At 53.9% G+C, this 18,605-nt stretch overlaps 1 protein-coding gene across 7 annotated transcripts in view; it reads right to left on the bottom strand.

The window, feature by feature from the left end:
* ACSF3 (acyl-CoA synthetase family member 3) overlaps positions 1 to 18,605 on the bottom strand; it is a 69,191-nt gene that overhangs the window by 12,592 nt on the left and 37,994 nt on the right. For all 7 annotated transcript variants that reach the window (XR_010131648.1, XM_031002782.3, XM_031002783.3 and 4 more), the window contains one exon: positions 10,638 to 10,764. Coding sequence is in view for 6 of the 7 variants with exons in the window: in XM_031002782.3 (XP_030858642.3) it covers positions 10,638 to 10,764 (127 nt within the window). In the remaining variant the exon portion in view is untranslated. The remainder of the gene's footprint in view (positions 1 to 10,637; positions 10,765 to 18,605) is intronic.

Below are 18,605 nucleotides of genomic sequence, written 5' to 3'. Positions count from 1 at the left end.
CACCCTCTTGAGCTGCCTGTGTCCTGGCTCCAAGGATGCACCACAGTTACTCACGGGGCTGAGGCTGCACCACAGCTACGCACGGGGCTGAGACTGCACCATAGCTACGCACGGGGCTGAGACTGCACCACAGCTACGCACGGCACTGAGGATGTACCACCGTTACACACCAGGCTGATGATGGGAGAAACTGGGGAGACGGCACAAGGAGCTCCTGTGTGTTATTTCTAATTTCCTGTGAATCTTTTTTATAAGTTTTAAAATTTTGCTTTTTGGTTTATGGAGCAATTTTCTTCCCCATCTCCAGTAGCACCAGCCCCAAGTGGGCTCATCACATGGTGAGTCACGCCAACGTCGGCAATGGATTATGATCGTGCAATAACTTGTTAAAGAACAAATTCACATGAACCTAGTTTATGAATACAAGGAATGAGTGCCCTTCACAGGAGAGGCCCATCAATGGCTGATCAGATGCAAGACCCAACCTCTCCGCCCAATGTGAGACCCCGTCTCCTTAGGTGTGGGTGTGTCTACAGGTGTGGCTGTGTCTCTGCAGGTGTGGGTGTCTCTGCAGGTGTGGCTGTGTCTCTGCAGGTGTGGGTTTGTCTAGAGGTGTGGCTGTGTCTCTGCAGGTGTGCCTGTATCTCTGCAGGTGTGGCTGTGTCTCTGCAGGTGTGGGTGTGTCTCTGCAGGTGTGGCTGTCTCTCTGCAGATGTGTTATATCTCAGCAGGTGTGGGTGTGTATCCCCAGAGGTCGAAGCCCTGGTGCTGAGATCTCCCAGGAATGGTGGCACTGAGTATCTGCCCATCCTCTCTGGCTCTGGGCCGTTTCTGGCATGGTCAGGCCCTGAGACCCTGCTGTAGGCCTTGTTCGGGGGTCTCTCCCTGCCTGGGCCTGGCTGCCTCTGCCCCGAGATGCTTCTTCCGGAGCCAGTGCTCAGGAAGGACTGGTGGGGGCAGCTTGGGGAGTTGTCCATTCCCCGGGCCCCAGGCCCCAAATCCCTGCTTCTCAGTGATAGCCCTGCCTGGCCTCCAACCCCAGGGTCGTCACATGCCCCAGCTGCCTGCTGTGTTGCACGCACGGTTTCCACTGAGCCATGCGGAGGGAAGAACCATAGGGGTCGGCGCGCAACATGGTGCCATTCCCAGGGCCCCAGGCTTCTGTGCCGGAGAAAGTGGCAGCTATACCTGTCAGAAAAAGGCTGTGTCTGAGACTCCCCCAGCAGCACTGGGCGAAGACAATCAGTGCAGGACTGAGACCTGTCTCTGTGACGGACGCCTGTCTCGGGGACGATTCTGAGAGGTGCTTCTGTGCCCAGAACGTGTGCGTGGCATGAGGGTACCCTCAGTGCTCAGAGCACGTGTGTGGCGTGCAGGGTCCTCAGTGCATGGTGGCAGTTGTGTGTCCTTCCCACCCTGGGCATCAGAGGGTGGTGCCGCTCTCAGCCCAGCCAGCACCACAGGGCCGGCTCCCCACTCCAGTGTCAGAATCCCCATCCTCACTGCTGCCTGGAGCTCCTTCCAGGGGTAGGGAGAGACTTCCCACTGCCCACAGAGGAAAGCCCAAGTCCCACATGCGTCTCCTGGGCCTGGATGCCTTTGCCCGGACGCCTTGGCCTGGACGTTCCTGGCATCTTCCTCGCAAAGGCCCCCTCTAGGCTGGGGCCCCTCAGGGTCCATCCTGCTGCACACACATGGCCCCTCTGCCCCAGTGCCCCTGGTCCACCTCCTCTGGCCAGTGTCTTGTCTGCAAGGCCTGAGCACCCCCACCCAAAGGGGCCGCCCTGCTGCTTCCCTCCCAGCCCTGAGCTTGCCCCTTGGAACATGTCAGGCTTTGTTCTAGCTTCTCAGCACACAGCAGTCTCAGCTCCAAGGGTTGACATCTCCCTGCCCATTCCCAGACTACTCAGCGCCTGCCTCACCCGCCTTGCTGTGCCTTTGCCAAGGGGAAGAGTGGCTGGTTTTGTTCTTCCAGGCTGGGACGCTGCTATCAAGGGCTCAGGGGCATCGGAGCCAGGGTTTAAACAAAGTCTCAGCCAAGCAAGAGCAGGTCGGACACTGCGGGAGGAGGTCCTGCGGCAGCGAGGGCGACTCAGAAGGTTCAGAGGGCTCCAGGGCAACTTGCGATCATTGTGAAATGCACGTCAAACAACTTAAATAACCTTTACTTTCTATAACAACCTATTTATCAAAATGCATCGATTCTGGAATCGGAGTCGGCTGCCAATGGGCTGTGTATGTCCTCGGCCTGATGTGTGCATTAAAGTTTTCTTCTGACAGATACAATGTAGCAATCAATAAACTCCTATTACCTGGATTTATGAGCTGCTTTTGAATTTGGTGCTATTTCATGTCTCTGCCTTCCACTGTAATTGAAAATAAATCTTCCAATACTCAGATTTGAATTCTCTGGAGTGTGGGTGTAGTGAGGTGCTGCGGTCCCCAGTCCCCCAGCGAAAACTTGTCTGTGGGCCTCGGAGGAAGCACTCCTGGCCGGGGGGTGTCCTGACCCGCACGCAAGATAAGAACAGTGCCTGTTCTGCTGTGCAGATGTGGTTCCCGAGCCTGGATCTGGAGTGACACCAGCACCCAAAGTGCGATCCCAGGAAACAAGGTGAACAGAGGCCCAGACCCAGCCTGTCGGACTTTTGCTCCCAAATGGCACTGATGCCAGCAACAGAATGTGAAGCTTGGCCCCGGTCCTTGAGGAAAGTGCCGAGGGAAGCCCAAGGCCCTGCCCAAGGACCCCGCCCAAGCTGCTGCCCTGAGATCTCTGCCCCCGAGTCCCCAGCCTCCAAGCCTGGAACAGGTGCCCGTGTGTGTGTGTACAGAGAAGCCAAGCCTGGAACAGGTGCTTGTGTGTGTACAGGGAGGCCAAGCCTGGAACAGGTGCCTGTGTACAGAGGCAGCTGGAAACCAAGTTACGTGAAAGCCTCCACCAGTTACCCCGGGGCACCTGGCCAGGGGAGGTGGCTGCAGGGAGGACAGACTGAGGCTCAGAGGGGCAGTGGGGCAGGCGGCCTCCATTGCGGCCAGGCACAGGCCACCGCCCAGCAGGAGGGAAGGTGGTGGAAGCTCAGGTGCCTGTGGACACTGGAGGCTTCTGCACCTGGACCCCAGTACCATCCAGGTCTCCTATGTGGGCCAAGGGTGGAAGAGGCTTCTTGAAGGCAGAGGGAGTCCCAGTGACGGCCTGAGACCCAACTCCCTGACCTGGGCTCAGTGCTCACCCGGCGGCTCCCTGACCTTGGCTCCGTCCTCAGCTGGTGGCTCCTCAACCTGGGCTCAGGGATCTGGGGACAGAGGAGACCCTGTACGTTAAAAAGAGGGGGTCATGGCTAGGCGCGGTGGCTCATGCCTGTAATTCCAGCACTTTGGGAGGCTGAGGTGGGGAGATCACGAGGTCAGGAGATCGAGACCATCCTGGCCAACATGGTGAAACCCCGTCTCTACTAAAAATACAAAAATCAGCCGGGTGTGGTGGCGGGCACCTGTAATCCCAGCTACTCTCGGGAGGCTGAAGCAGGAGAATTGCTTGAACCCAGGAGGCGTAGGTTGCAGTGAGCCGAGATGGCGCCACTGTACTCCAGTCTGGTGACAGAGCAAGACTCTGTCTCAAAAAAAAAAGAGGGGGGCAATAGCACGGCTGTGGCAGCAGCAAATCTGAAGGCCAGAAAATGATAGAGAAGCGACTACTAACCCTGAACCCTATACGCAGCCAAACCAGCAAGCAAGGCTGAGGGCAGAAAGAAGACCCGGAGAGACACGCAAGTCTCCAAGTACGGACCCTACACACCCGCCTCAGGAAGCCCCAGGGGAAAGCAGTCCCCACAGCTGGGGGCGGAAGAGGGAAGAGGAGGATGCTGTGGGCTGGGAGCCGAGGTCCTGACCCAGCAGGAGGGAAGGGGTGGTGGTGACGGGGAAGGAGGCGCCATGGGGAGACCAGCCCAGCCCACGAGGAGTTGGCACCAGGAGACCAAGAAAACCAAGACTTTCCCGACTCTGGAAAACAAAGAAAGAGGAAAAACCTCAGTGTCTCCTGGGCTCAGTTCTCAGCGGCGACTCCATGGTCTCAACAGTGCAGATGCCGTACGGGACTGAGCCCGGCCGCGCCTGAGGAGGGGCCTCCTCTGCAGGACTCAAGCCATGGCAGCAAAAAGGAGCCTGGAGGTGGCGGCGCTGGCGGCCCTCGGGATGCGGGGACCGCACAGAAGCAGCAGCCGGCGAGTCTGGGGAAGGGGCACGGCTGTGATTCTTCTTCTCAAACTGCTGAAACTACTTGGGTCTTTAAGCCACGGGTGTGTAACTTTGGCTTAAAAAAAAAAATGTAAAAACACTCAGCCTCTGCCCAGAGTACTCATGTGTTTTCTAGGGAACCCAGGCTAAGACACATCTGAAGACCACGGCCGTCTCGTCGGCCTGGTGGCCCTGCAGGCTGCACAGAAGGGCATCTTGCAGGAGAGCTGGGGCACCTTCCTCAGCATGGCCCATCAGTCAGCTTGGCACCTGCAGGCAGCAAGACATGGTCCCTCTCAGGAGCTGTCAGCGTGGACCTATGGCTCCGAGAAGGCAAGAGAGGGGCTTCACAGCACAGCCTGGCTGAGCGTGGCAGGCCCAGCGAGGTCCCTCTGCCAGATGAAAGGGGCTGGGGCAAGCATGGCCATTTCGGCACCTGTCATCCCCGCGATCGGCTCTGACCTTGGTCGGCACCCTTGGCGCAGAGGCTGGCACCAGCCAAAGGAGCCTTGGTTGGGTCTTGGGGCCCCACCAGGATGCCTGTGTTCCTTCCCTTGCCCCACAGAGATGCCCAGTGTCCTGTGAAGGCAGCATGGCCAGGAGAGTTTTGGTCAATGAGACAAAGGCCCCAGGGCTTCTGAAAAGGTCCCTCCCCCGGACGAAGGGACAGCTGCAGGAACAGCCCAGGTGCCCCCCCCCGACCTCAAATGTGCCATCAGGCCTGGGGCTCAGCGTCTACCTCGTTACCACAGGGAGAGGCTGTGGGAGGCTGAGAGGCTGTGGGCCGGGACCACACCACCGGTCCCCACTTGGCCTCCACAGTGCCTGCCGGGGAGCTCTGGCGCCACAGGGAAACCCCGGTGGCTGGGGCTGCTGTCCCTCTGATTTTCGCTTCTTGAGGCCAGTGCGTCCCAACTAAGTCACAAGGTCCCTTTAACCCTTTGCCACTGGCCCAGACGTAAGCACCCAACGGCTGAGACCCAGAGGGTTCTGGGGTGCCCAGGGACACATGGAGCCCCAGCTGGGCCCTGGAAGCAGCGGACTCTTGCTCCTGCCCCAACACGCCTCAGACAGGGTGACAAGTAAGCTAGTGCCCGGCAGTGGTGCCCATGAGCACGTGGAGGGCCCGGGTGGCTGGGCTGATGTTCAACCTTGGGGGATGGGGCCACCTGGGCCCAGCTCCGAGCAGAATTTCTCAGTCTGGGGGTTCTCCACCCCCCACTCCCCTCTCCCCATCCTTCCCTGTGAGCTCCTGGTGGTCCTCCCGAGACCTGGGGCTCTTCCCCTCAATCCTTCCCCGTCAGCTCCTGGTGGTCCTCCCCGGGACCTGGGGCTCTTCCCCTTAGTCCTTCCCCACAAGCTCCTGGTGGTCCTCCCGAGACCTGGGGCTCTTCCCCTCAATCCTTCCGCACAAGCTCCTGGTGGTCCTCCCGGGACCTGGGGCTCTTCCCCTCAATCCTTCCCCGTGAGCTCCTGGTGGTCCTCCCGAGACCTGGGGCTCCTCCCCTCAATCCTTCCCCACAAGCTCCTGGTGGTCCTCCCTGGGACCTGGGGCTCTTCCCCTCAATCCTTCCCCACAAGCTCCTGGTGGTCCTCCCGGGACCTGGGGCTCTTCCCCTCAATCCTTCCCCACAAGCTCCTGGTGGTCCTCCCGGGACCTGGGGCTCTTCCCCTCAATCCTTCCCCACAAGCTCCTGGTGGTCCTCCCGGGATCCCTGGCTCTTCTCTAAGGAGCTCGGTCGTCAGGTTTCCTCTCCCGGCTGGAGCCTAAGACGCCATTCACCCCTGCAGGGACGCCGCCCTGCCCCACCGCCCCTCTCCTGACCCCTGGATGCCCCCAGGAGGGGCTGCTGCTGCTGCTGCTCCCGCATCTGCCCAGCAGAGGTGCCCACCTCCATGTCACCTTCCACTCGCCCCAGGCGGCAAATGTGTGCGTGTGTCTCTGAGCGAGGGCACGCGGAGTCAGAGCATCTGCAGAGATGATTGTGGCCGTCAGAGGAGTTACCTGAGACAGACCTTTGACATCTGCAGAGATCACTGTGGCCGTCAGAGGAGTTACCTGAGACAGACCTTTGACATCTGAAGAGGTCACTGTGGCCATCAGAGGAGTTACCTGAGACAGACCTTTGACATCTGAAGAGGTCACTGTGGCCGTCAGAGGAGTTACCTGAGACAGACCTTTGACATCTGCAGAGATCATCGTGGCCGTCAGAGGAGTTACCTGAGACAGAACTTTGACATCTGCAGAGATCATCGTGGCCGTCAGAGGAGTTACCTGAGACAGACCTTTGACATCTGCAGAGATCATCGTGGCCGTCAGAGGAGTTACCTGAGACAGACCTTTGACATCTGCAGAGATCATCGTGGCCGTCAGAGGAGTTACCTGAGACAGACCTTTGACATCTGCAGAGATCATCGTGGCCGTCAGAGGAGTTACCTGAGACAGACCTTTGACATCTGCAGAGATCATCGTGGCCGTCAGAGGAGTTACCTGAGACAGACCTTTGACATCTGCAGAGATCATCGTGGCCGTCAGAGGAGTTACCTGAGACAGACCTTTGACATCTGCAGAGATCATCGTGGCCGTCAGAGGAGTTACCTGAGACAGACCTTTGACATCTGCAGAGATCATCGTGGCCGTCAGAGGAGTTACCTGAGACAGACCTTTGACATCTGCAGAGATCATCGTGGCCGTCAGAGGAGTTACCTGAGACAGACCTTTGACATCTGCAGAGATCATTGTGGCCGTCAGAGGAGTTACCTGAGACAGACCTTTGACATCTGCAGAGATCATTGTGGCCGTCAGAGGAGTTACCTGAGACAGACCTTTGACATCTCCTTGAGCAGCGGCGGAGACCCCTGGCCTCACAAGTCCGCTGTGGGATCTTGAGGCAGAAGCAGGCTGTAGGCACAGAGGCAGGTGGGGGAGGCAGGAGTGGCTGGCATCAAAGCTGGCAACCTCTCCTCTCATTCTCACCCGGAGGAGGCCGCTGAGGAGCTGTACGCCGGCCTCGGCCATCCTGGCCATCCTCGGCTGTGTCCAGCCATCCCTGGCTGTCCCCTGTGCCCGCCGGCTTATGCCAGAATCCGTGTGGCAGGAGGGGCTGGCCAGGGAAAGGGTTAAGTTTAATTTCTCCTGATTTCTATTTAATATCATGCTCTCCCGGCAGGAGCGGCAGCTGTGAGCTGATTGCAGGCTCTCATTATGCAGCAGCATCGCTAATGGCCTGTGACAAAGGCATGCGGCTTCCAGGCCTTACCCCCGAGAGCCAATTAAACACACATACTCCCTTCCTGTTTGCAGCACATTACAATGAAATTAAACTGAATTTCAAAATCATTTTCTCCTAAAGACATCTCTTTACAATAATTAATGCATGGATTCCGCCCCGGCTGAAACATGCCTCGGCACTGGCGACTGCGAGTGTTTCCGCACTCACAGCCCGCATCTCACACGGCTGCCCTCCCAGCGGCTCCGGGAGCCCCGCGACTCACAAAATCCACAGGGCTGTGGTTCCCGTGCTTTCAAAGAAGAAAACGTCTTCAGCTTTTACCTGAATTTAAAAATACAAGAACCGGCCAGACGTGGTGGCTCACGCCTGCAATCCCAGCACTTTGGGGGGCCGAGGCGGGCGGATCACCTGAGGCCAGGAGCTCGAGACCAGCCTGGCCAACATGGCAAAACCCTGTCTCTACTAAAAATACAAAAATTAGCCAGGCGTGGTGGCGGGCGCCTGTAATCCGAGCTACTTGGGAGGCTGAGGCAGAAGAATTGCTTGAACCCGAGAGGCAGAGGTTGCAGTGAGCTGAGATCACGCCACTGCACTGCAGCCTGGGCGACAGAGCGAGACTCCGTCTCAAAAATAACTAACTAAATACAACAACTGCAGCGTGAGTCGGGTTGGGGTTGGGGCATTCAGAGGGCGCTGGAGGGACGCTCAGAGCAAGACCTGCTCAAGTCTGGTTCCTGTAATTCTGCATTTGAAGGGAAGTCATGGACAGGCTTGTTTCCCCAGATCAGCATGCGCTAATGGGGATGTATAAAAAAGATAAACTGGGAGGGAGTGTTTGATGTGCTGACCACATCCTGTCACAGAGAGGCTTCTAGGGCCCCAGCCCCAGGTCCTCTGCTGATGCCCGGCCCACGAAGGTGCCTCCCAGGGTACCTTGGGAAGCCTATGAGATGCCGCGTGGGGCACTGGCCTCTGCTCTAGGGGCTCACGGAACCTTCACTTTGCAAACGTGCGGAACCGCCACACACCTAGCACACCTGCCTCACAGCAGCACATGCTCCAGGGCCTCTGGGACCCACCGGATCAGGCCATGAGGCGGCAAGGCTGCAGGCCAACACCGCCCCTTCCAGCATCCCTCAAGAAGCCCATCCCGCCTGCACGCTGCAGCCCCTGCGCTCTGCTCCCTGTGGAAGGGCATGGGGCAGATGCGTTTCTGATTTTGGGCCAGCAGATTCTGATGCATGAAAATGGGCCTCTCTTTTTGGAAAATATTACTTAAAGGTTATTATAAAATAATGATGTTCAGCATAAAATATAGACAGGCCAAAAAAAAAAAAAAAAAAAAGGAAAAGAAAAACCACCGCAATCTCACCACCCAGGGGTCAGGAGCAACGTGCACATCTTCCGGATAAATACACTACGGTGAGTACCTGCAGCCACACAACCACGTGTGTCCACTCTCCAAATGTCCACCCACGCACGTCTGCTATCCAAATATCCATGGACATACGTCCACTATCCAAATGTCCATCTGAGAGACAGGACTAGCTGGATTTCCTAGGCCGACTAAGAATCCCTAAGCCTAGCTGGGAAGGTGACTACATCCACCTTTAAGCAGGGGGCTTGCAACTTAGCTAACACCCGACCAGTCAGGTAGTAAAGCGAGCTCAATAAAATGCTAATTAGGCTAAAAGAGGAGGTAAACAATAGCCAATCATCTATCTCCTGAGAGCACAGCAGGAGGGACAATGATCAGGATATAAACCTGGCAACGGCTGCCCTCTCTGGGTCCCCTCCCTTTGTATGGGAGCTCTGTTTTCACTCTATTAAATCTTGCAACTACACTCTCTTCTGGTCCGTGGTTGTTACGGCTCAAGTTGAGCTTTCGCTCGCCGTCCACCACTGCTGTTTGCCGCCGTTGCAGACCCGCCGCTGACTTCCATCCCTCCGGATCCCGCAGGGTGTCCGCTGTGCTCCTGATCCAGCGAGGCGCCCACTGCCACTCCCAATCGGCCTAAAGGCTCGCCATTGTTCCTGCACAGCTAAGCACCCACGTTCATCCTAATCAAGCTGAACACTAGTCACTGGGTTCCATGGTTCTTTTCCGTGGCCCATGGCTTCTAATAGAGCTATAACACTCACCGCATGGCCCAAGATTCCATTCCTTGGAATCCATAAGGCCAAGAACCCCAGGTCAGAGAACACGACGCTTGCCACCATCTTGGAAGCGGCCTGCCGCCATTTTGGAAGCTGCCCGCTACCATCTTGGGAGCTCTGGGAGCAAGGACCCCCTAGTAACACATCCACATACGTCCGCTATCCAAATGTCCATCCACATACGTCCGCTATCCAAATGTCCATCCACATACATCCGCTATCCAAATGTCCAAATATCCACTGTCCAAATATGCCCCATGGGGAGGGATGTGGGATCCTGGGACCAAGCCAGCTTCTCACAAAGGAGGGGGGTCAGGCAGCAGCGGCTCAGGGCAGGCTCAGGGAGAGCAGGAGGGTGGCAGTGGGGGCTGCCAGCAGGCTCCAGGGGCGCCGCCATCTCTCCTGACCGCCACAGGCTTCCTGGGCCACCTCAATCAGGTGGACAGGTTCCCGCTCACCCACAGGCCTGTTCTGGCAGGCAGAAAGAATGCGATAATTTGTGGAACAGTAAACAAACAGCCGCACTGCAAACCAACCGCACTCCGTCAGCTGACTTCTGACCCTGGTGGGGAGAAGGATGTGGAGGGCACAAGTGTGGCTAAGCGTGGGGGTGGTGAGGTCTCTGGCTGCAGGGGTGCACCTCGGAGGTGGAGGGTGCCCCAGCCCACGAGGGGCAGCAGGGCCACCAGGAAGGGCTGTGTGGGGCCCGGCGTCTGTGGTCAGGGTACGTGCGTGCCGGAGCGGCTGTCCCGCTGAGGGACAGTGTAGAAGCCTTGTCATGGGGCACCGGGGCCCCTGGCACTGAGGGACAGGGCCAAGGAGCCCGCTCTAGAGGCCGGGTGCTCAGGAGGCAGTGCCGTAACAGTGGCCCCCAGCCCCACTCCACCCCATCTTCTGCCTTTGGCTGAAAATTCTGGGAACTCCCAGCCTCGGTGTCACTCAACGTGGGCAGCAATGAGTTCCTGCCTGTCCCCTCGGCGTCTCCTCCACTCCCATGGGGCTGGGTCCCACCTGTCTTAAACCAGCCATCCAGGGTGAATGCACTCTTAGTTTCTTCCGGCTTATTCCAGTATTCTCGAAACACGGAGGGTCCCCTCACCAGCAGCTCCCCCTCCTTTTCTTCAAGCCCTGGGGTCACCTGTGGAGGATGAAGAACATGGAGGTCAGAGCTGGGCACACCCTCTTGGGACTGGTGGTTTCTGAAACTGTGGGCTGCTCCCCGCCCACCCAGGGCTCACCCAGGGCCGCGTGCTTTCTGAAACTGCGCGCTTTGTTGGAATGCTTGGAAAACGCAGCTTTGACAGGTGGAAGCCAACCATGCTGAGCTAAGCGTTCCCGCCGTCCTCTGCAGGCCCTGGTGCCCTGGCCGGGAGCTGGGTGTCCTTTCATTCCTCCCAGAACAGCCACAGAAGCACGTGCTCCTACCCCATCCTCTACACTTGAGCATGTTACCGGCCCAGGCCTCAGCACTCAGAGCCTGGGCTGGATTCAGGCAGCCTGTCCACATCTAAAACCTGTGCCCAAATCCCATCTTCGGGGGCGTTTCTCAAACCAGGGAACACAGCAGCGGGCATCTGTCCACACCTTGCCCACAGGGGCTGAGGCAGCTTGGAGCGGGCAGTGCCCTCCACAGGGCTGAGTGACCAATTACAAGAGGGAAGACTCCGTGGGAAGGGAAGGTGGGGCCTGAGGGTGGAGGGTCCCTGGAGGCCCCTGTTAAGCATGCAGGCACTGCCATGGCCCCAGGAAACACAGCCTCACTGTTCTTCTATTGTGACCATGGAGAGGGCGGGAGGGAGGCTGGGTTATATGAGCCTGGGCTGGGGGTCCCTGCAGCACCAGGAGCAGATGGCATGAGCACACGGGAGGCCCTGGACACAGTGGGTCTGTGAAGACACCGGCCGAGCCCTCGGCTCATAGGTCAGGAGGGTCTGGGGAGGGCAGAGAAGGAGCAGGGGCTTCAGATGAGCAGCTGCCAGCTCCACGACCCTCACCCTTCTCTACTGTGAAAGTGACTGGCTGTGACCCAGGAGGTCAAGGGATGCGTACAAGAGTCTCACTGAGGCTCATCACCTGCCATCTGGAATGGACTTCAGAAAACCAGGGGCCAGGGAAGTAGCTGTGAAATAGCAGAACACACTGATCTGATGTGGAGAAAGGGCGCTCAAACGCCGTGGGGCCAACACTGCCCCACGACAGCCTCTGCCGAGTGTGTCGTCCTGCTGCCAACCCGCCAGCCTGGGCTCCTCCAGGAGGGGCTGACGCCACCCATGGGGGTGAAACACCTGCCCCACATGATGACGGGGCTGCCAACCCGCCAGCCTGGGCTCCTCCAGGAGGGGCTGACGCCACTCACGGGGGTGAAACACCTGCCCCACATGGTGACGGGGCTTTCCATGCAGTGCCCAGCCTAACTCCTGGCTGCTCAGAGCCTTGTGTTTGTTTTTTCAAAGACACCACGGACTTTATCTGAATTTCGTGAATTTTTCCACTGCTGTCCTTTATCTGCTCCACTGACGTGGTCAGACTGGCCACTGGTCAGTATGCTTGTGGGACATGTAAAGACAGCAAGGCAAAGGCCCTACAAATAAAATGACAATGAGACCAATCCCAGGGAAGGATGGTCAGACTTTGCAGAGTTAAGCCAACCAAGTCACAGTAAAACAAACACCTCAACACCTTCACAGAATGTCAACAAGACCAAGAATCTCATCCCTAACATTAAAAATATCCAGGGTACAATACAAAGTTACTCAACACGGGAAAAAACCAGAAAAATAGCAACTCATATAGAAAAAGAACACAACAGCACTGAGACAACACAGTTATTGGAATTATCTAAAAAAGACTTTAAAGCACTATTATAAAAATGCTCCAAAAAGTAAGGGCACACTTTGGGAGGCTGAGGCGGGCAGACTGCTTGAGATCGGGTGTTTGAGAACAGCCTGGGCAACATGGCAAAACCCTGTCTCTACAAAAAAGATAAAAACTAGCCAGGTGTGGTGGTGCATGCCTATAGTCCCAGCTACTTGGGAGGCTGAGGTGGGAGGATTGCTTGAGGTGGAGATTGCAGTGAACCAAGACTGCAGCCCTGCACTCCAGCCTAGGTGACGGAGTGAGACCCTGTCTCAAAAAAAAAAAAAAAAAAAAAAAAAAAAAAGAAAAAGAAAGAAAGGGCAAACACCTGGAAATAAATGGAAAAACAGAAAGTCTCAACAAAGAAATAACAGATATAAAGCAGAAGCAAACAAAAATTTAAAAACTGAAAAATACAGAAATAAAAAATGTCATGGATTGGTTCAGGAGCAGGACGATGAAGAAACGAATGTGACAACTTTCAAAACTGACAACTGTTCAAAATCTGAACAGCAGAGAAAAATCACCAGGAAAGTCAACACACAGAGGGCTAACGTTCATGCTACTGGAGTGACAGAAGAAAAGATAACACTCAGGTGCACAAAGTTGTTTGATAAAATTTGGCTAAAAACCCAAAATTTGGTGAAAACATAAGCCTATAAACTAAAGAAGCTGAGAGAATCCCAAACAGGACAAACCAAAAGATGTCCAAGCCCAGACACATCATAATCCAATCACTGACACACAGAGAGGAACAAGGGTTCCTGCGCCCACTGATTTCTCCACGGAAACAATGGAGGCCAGAAAGAAGTGGAGTTATATTATTAGTAGTATTTTTTTGAGACAGATTCTCATTCTGTCGCCCAGGCTGGAGTGCAATGGCATAATCTCGGCTCACTGCAACCTCCACCTCCCAGGTTAAAACAATCCTCCAGGGTGGAGACGGGGTTTCGCTGTGTTGGCCGGGCTGGTCTCCAGCTCCTAACCGCAAGTGATCGGCCAGCCTCGGCCTCCCGAGGTGCCGGGATTGCAGACGGAGTCTCGTTCACTCGGTGCTCAATGTTGCCCAGGCTGGAGTGCAGTGGCATGATCTCGGCCCGCTACAACCACCTCCCAGCCGCCTGCCTTGGCCTCCCAAAGTGCCGAGATTGCAGCCTCTGCCCGGCTGCCGCCCCGTCTGGGAAGTGAGGAGCGTCTCCGCCTGGCCGCCCATCGTCCGGGATGTGAGGAGCCCCTCTGCCTGGCTGCCCAGTCTGGAAAGTGAGGAGCGTCTCTGCCCGGCCGCCATCCCATCTAGGAAACGAGGAGCGCCTCTTCCCGGCCGCCATCACATCTGGGAAGTGAGGAGCGTCTCTGCCCGGCCGCCCATTGTCTGAGATGTGGGGAGCACCTCTGCCCTGCCGCCCCGTCCGGGATGTGAGGAGCGTCTCTGCCCGGCCGCCCCATCTGAGAAGTGAGGAGACCCTCTGCCTGGCAACCGCCCCATCTGAGAAGTGAGGAGCCCCTCCGCCCGGCAGCCACCCCGTCCGGGAGGGAGGTGGGGGGGTTAGCCCCCCGCCTGGCCGGCCACCCGGTCCGAGAGGTGAGGGGCGCCTCTGCCCGGCTGCCCCTACTGGGAAGTGAGGAGCCCCTCTGCCCGGCCAGCCGCTCCGTCTGGGAGGGAGGTGGGGGGGTCAGCCCCCCACCCGGCCAGCCGCCCCGTCCGGAAGGGAGGTGGGGGGGTCAACCCCCCGCCTGGCCAGCCGCCCTGTCCGGGAGGGAGGTGGGTGGGTTAGCCCCCCGCCTGGCCAGCCGCCCCGTCCGGGAGGTGAGGGGCACCTCTGCCCAGCCGCCCCTACTGGGAAGTGAGGAGCCCCCCCGCCCGGCCAGCCACCCCATCCGGGAGGGAGGTGGGGGGGTCAGCGCCCCGCCCGGCCAGCCGCCCTGTCCGGGAGGTGAGGGGCGCCTCTGCCCGGCCGCCCCTACTGGGAAGTGAGGAGCCCCCCAGCCCGGCCAGCCGCCCCGTCCGGGAGGGAGGTGGGGGGTTAGCCCTCCACCTGGCCAGCCGCCCCATCCGGGAGGTGAGGGGCGCCTCTGCCCGGCCGCCCCTACTGGGAAGTGAGGAGCCCCTCTGCCCGGCCACCACCCCGTCTGGGAGGTGTACCCAACAGCTCATTGAGAATGGGCCATGATGACAATGGCGGTTTTGTGGAATAGAAAGGGGGGAAAGGTGGGGAAAAGATTGAGAAATCGGATGGTTGCCGTGTCTGTGTAGAAAGAGGTAGACATGGGAGACTTTTCATTTTGTTCTGTACTAAGAAAAAATTCTTCTGCCTTGGGATCCTGTTGATCTGTGACCCTACCCCCAACCCTGTGCTCTCTGAAACATGTGCTGTATCCACTCAGGGTTGAATGGATTAAGGGCGGTGCAAGATGTGCTTTGTTAAACAGATGCTTGAAGGCAGCATGCTCGTTAAGAGCCATCACCACTCCCTAATCTCAAGTACCCAGGGACACAAACACTGCGGAAGGCCGCAGGGTCCTCTGCCTAGGAAAACCAGAGAACTTTGTTCACTTGTTTATCTGCTGACCTTCCCTCCACTATTGTCCTGTAACCCTGCCAAATCCCCCTCTGCGAGAAACACCCAAGAATGATCAATAAAAAATAAAAAATAAAAAAATAAAAAAATTAAAAAAAAAACAAAAAAACAAAAAACAATCCTCCAGCATCAGCCTCCCAACTAGCTGGGATTACAGGTGTGTGCCACCATGCCGGGCTAATTTTTGTATTTTTAGTAGAGACGGGGTTTCCCCATGTTGGCCAGGCTGGTCTCATATTCTTGACCTCAGGTGATCCACTCCCACCTTGGCCTCCCAAAGTGCTGGGACTATAGGCGTGAGCTGCCACATCCAGCCAAGAATCATATTTTTAAAGTGCTGAAAGAAAATAATTGTCAACCCAGAATTCCTAATCCAATGAAAATATCTTCAGGAAGGAAGATAAAGACATTCTTAGATGAGGAAAAATAAGGTAATTTGTTGCAAGCAGATCTGATCTAAAAGAATTCCTACAGAATGTCCTTCAGACAGAAAGAAACTGGTATCAGAAGGAGACTTGGTACATTGGGAATACAGGAAAAGCAACAGAAGTGGCAAATATTTGGATGAATGAAGTTGAGTTCCTTTCTTCTCAAGTTCTCTGAAATATTTTTGGCTGTTGAAAGCAAAAATTACCATTTTGTCTAACGGAGTTTACAACAAATACAGGTATTACACTGACTACACGCTAAAGGCAGAGGGTAAGTAACCGATGTGGAGGCAGGGATGTGGCTCTACATTCTTCTGGAAGTGTTAAAATGTTGACTTTAAGTAGACTGTAAAAAAGGAAGTATGTATATGGTAGTCTCTGGAACTATTACTAAAAAAACTATGCAAAGGCATTTATGGTCAAAAACTTAAGAGACAAATTAAAATGGAATATGAAAAAATAACCTCAAAGAAGGCAGTAAAGTTGAGCAATAAAACCCTCAGGGAACAATAGTAAACACATAGTAAAATGGTAGGCTTAAATTCAAGCACATCAATAATTACATTAAATGTAAATGGTCTAAACATACCAATTACAAAGCTTGTCAGGCTGGATTTAAAAAACACACATAATCCAACTGTATGCTGTGTATAAGAAACTTGCTTCAAATACAATTACACAGGTAGGTTGGAAGTAAAGGGATAAAACAATAAATACCATGCAAACTCCAATCGAGAAATTAAAATAGCTATATTAATATCAAAGTAAACTTAAGAGCAAAGAGCATTACCAGAGCATTAAATGTTATTAAGAGTCAATTCACCAATAAGACACAATCATTATAAATGTGAATGTACCAAACAACAGACTTTCAAAATATATGAAGCAAAAACTGAAAGCAGAAACAGGTAGTTATAGTTGGAAAATTCAACCCCTCACTTAGTAACAGAACAAGTGGTAAGAAAACCAGCAAGGATATAGAAGAACTGAACAACACGATCAAACACCTTCATCTAATTTACAGAACACACATTTACTAAAACGAGCAGGACACACTTGCTCTGTCAGGCTGGAGTGCAGTGGCACCATCACAGCTCACTGCAGCCTCAAACTCCCAGATTCAGGCGATCCTCCCACCTTGGCCTCCTGAGTAGCTGGGACGAAAGGCATGTAACACCATGCCCAGCTATTTTTTTTTTTAATTTTTTGTAGAGATGGGGTCTCACTACGTTGCTCAGGCTGGGCTCAAACTCCTGGGCACTGATTCTCCTGCCTTGGCCTCCCAAAGTGTTGGGATTACAGGTGTGAGCCACTGCGCCTGGGCAGAATATATACTCTTTTCAAGTACACCAGAACATTCTTGAAAAGAAACCACATTCTGGGCCATAAAACACAACTTAACAAATTTAAAAGAATTGAAATATACCAAGTGCGTCTTTTGACTGTAATGGACTTAAACTAGAAATCAGTAACAGAAAGATAATGGAAAAATATCCAACTATTTGGAAAATATGTGCTATACTTCTAAATAATCCACAAGTCAAAGAGGAAGTCTTAAGGAACATTAAAAATATTTTGAACTACATGAAAATAAAAATATATCAAAATTTAGGTCAGGCGTGGTGGCTCATGCCTGTAATCCCAGCACTTTGGGAAGCCGAGGCGGGTGGATCACTTGAGGTCAGGAGTTCGAAACCAGCCTGACCAACATGGTAAAACCCCATCTCTACTAAATACAAAAAATTAGCTGGGCGTGGTGGCGCATGCCTGTACTCCCAGCTACTCAGGAGGCTGAGGCAGGAGAATTGCTTGAACCTGGGAGGCTGAGGTTGCAGTGAGCCAAGATCATGCCATTGCACTCCAGCCTGGGCAACGAGAGCGAACCTCTGTCTCAAAAAGAAAAAAATATATATATATTATATATAAATTTGGGGATGCAGCTAAAGCAATGCTTAAGGGCAACGTACGTCATTAAATGTACACATTATAAAGAGGAAAGGTCTCAAATCAATAATCTAAAGCTTCACCTTAAGCAACTAGAAAAAGAGAAAAGCCAGAAGCAAGTAGAAGAAACCAAGAACAAAACTGGTGAAACTGAAAACAGAAAAACAATAAAGAAAAATCAATGTATCCAAAAGTGACTTCTTTGAAAAAAGAGCCATAAAACAGAGAAACTTCTAGCAAGGATAACAAAGAAAAAAGAAACAGAAGACACAAATTACCAACATGAGGAATGGGAGCCACATAACTTCAGGCCCTGAAACCATTAAAAGGTTAAGATGGTAATTCCCTTATTAACCTTTTAATCAACTTGTTAATGGTTTCGTGGCCTGAAAGGAAACTCTACATAAAGAAATTTAACAGATTAAATGAACCAATTCCTCAAAAATGATAAGCACCAAAAATCACCCAAGATGCAACAGCTGACCCGAACAGTCCTATAAGCACTAAAGACATTGAATTCATAGTTCTTTTTCTTTCAAAAAAGAAACGTTGGTAGGGCACAGTGGCTCACACCTGTAACCCCAGCACTTTGGGAGGCGAGGAGGGAGAATCACTTGAGGCCAGGAGTTCAAGATCAGCCTGGGCAATATAGTGAGACCCCCAACTCTACAAAAATAAAAATATAAAATTAGCTGGGCATGTTGGCACATGCCTGTGGTCCCAGCTACTTGGGAGGCTGACGCAGGAGGATCACTTGAGCCCAGGAGTTCAAGGCTCCAGTGAGCTATGATTGCACCACTGCACTCCAGCCTGCGTGACAGAACGAGACCTTATCCCCCACACACAAAATAATAATAATAGAAAAGAAAACCTCTAGGCCCAGATGATTTCATTGGTGAATTCCGCCAATCATTGAAAGAAGAAATAATACCAATTCTACACAATCTCTTCCAGAAAAAAAAAGAGGAGGAGAGAACACTTCCCAACTCATTTAATGAGGCCAGCATCACCCTCAAACACAACCCAAAGAAAGTACAAAAATGGGAAACTACAGACCAAAATTTCTTATGAATACAGATGCAAAAATACTCAGCAATATGCTAGCAAATCAAATCCAGTACTACATATAAAAAAATGACCCACCAGGACCAAGTGGGGTTTGTCCTGGGAAT

This window comes from Gorilla gorilla, chromosome 18, assembly GCF_029281585.2.
Source record: "Gorilla gorilla gorilla isolate KB3781 chromosome 18, NHGRI_mGorGor1-v2.1_pri, whole genome shotgun sequence".
NCBI classification, from domain to species: domain Eukaryota; kingdom Metazoa; phylum Chordata; class Mammalia; order Primates; family Hominidae; genus Gorilla; species Gorilla gorilla.
The sequence above is the reverse complement of the archived record's forward strand: the minus strand, read 5'-3'. Positions and strand labels throughout refer to the sequence as shown.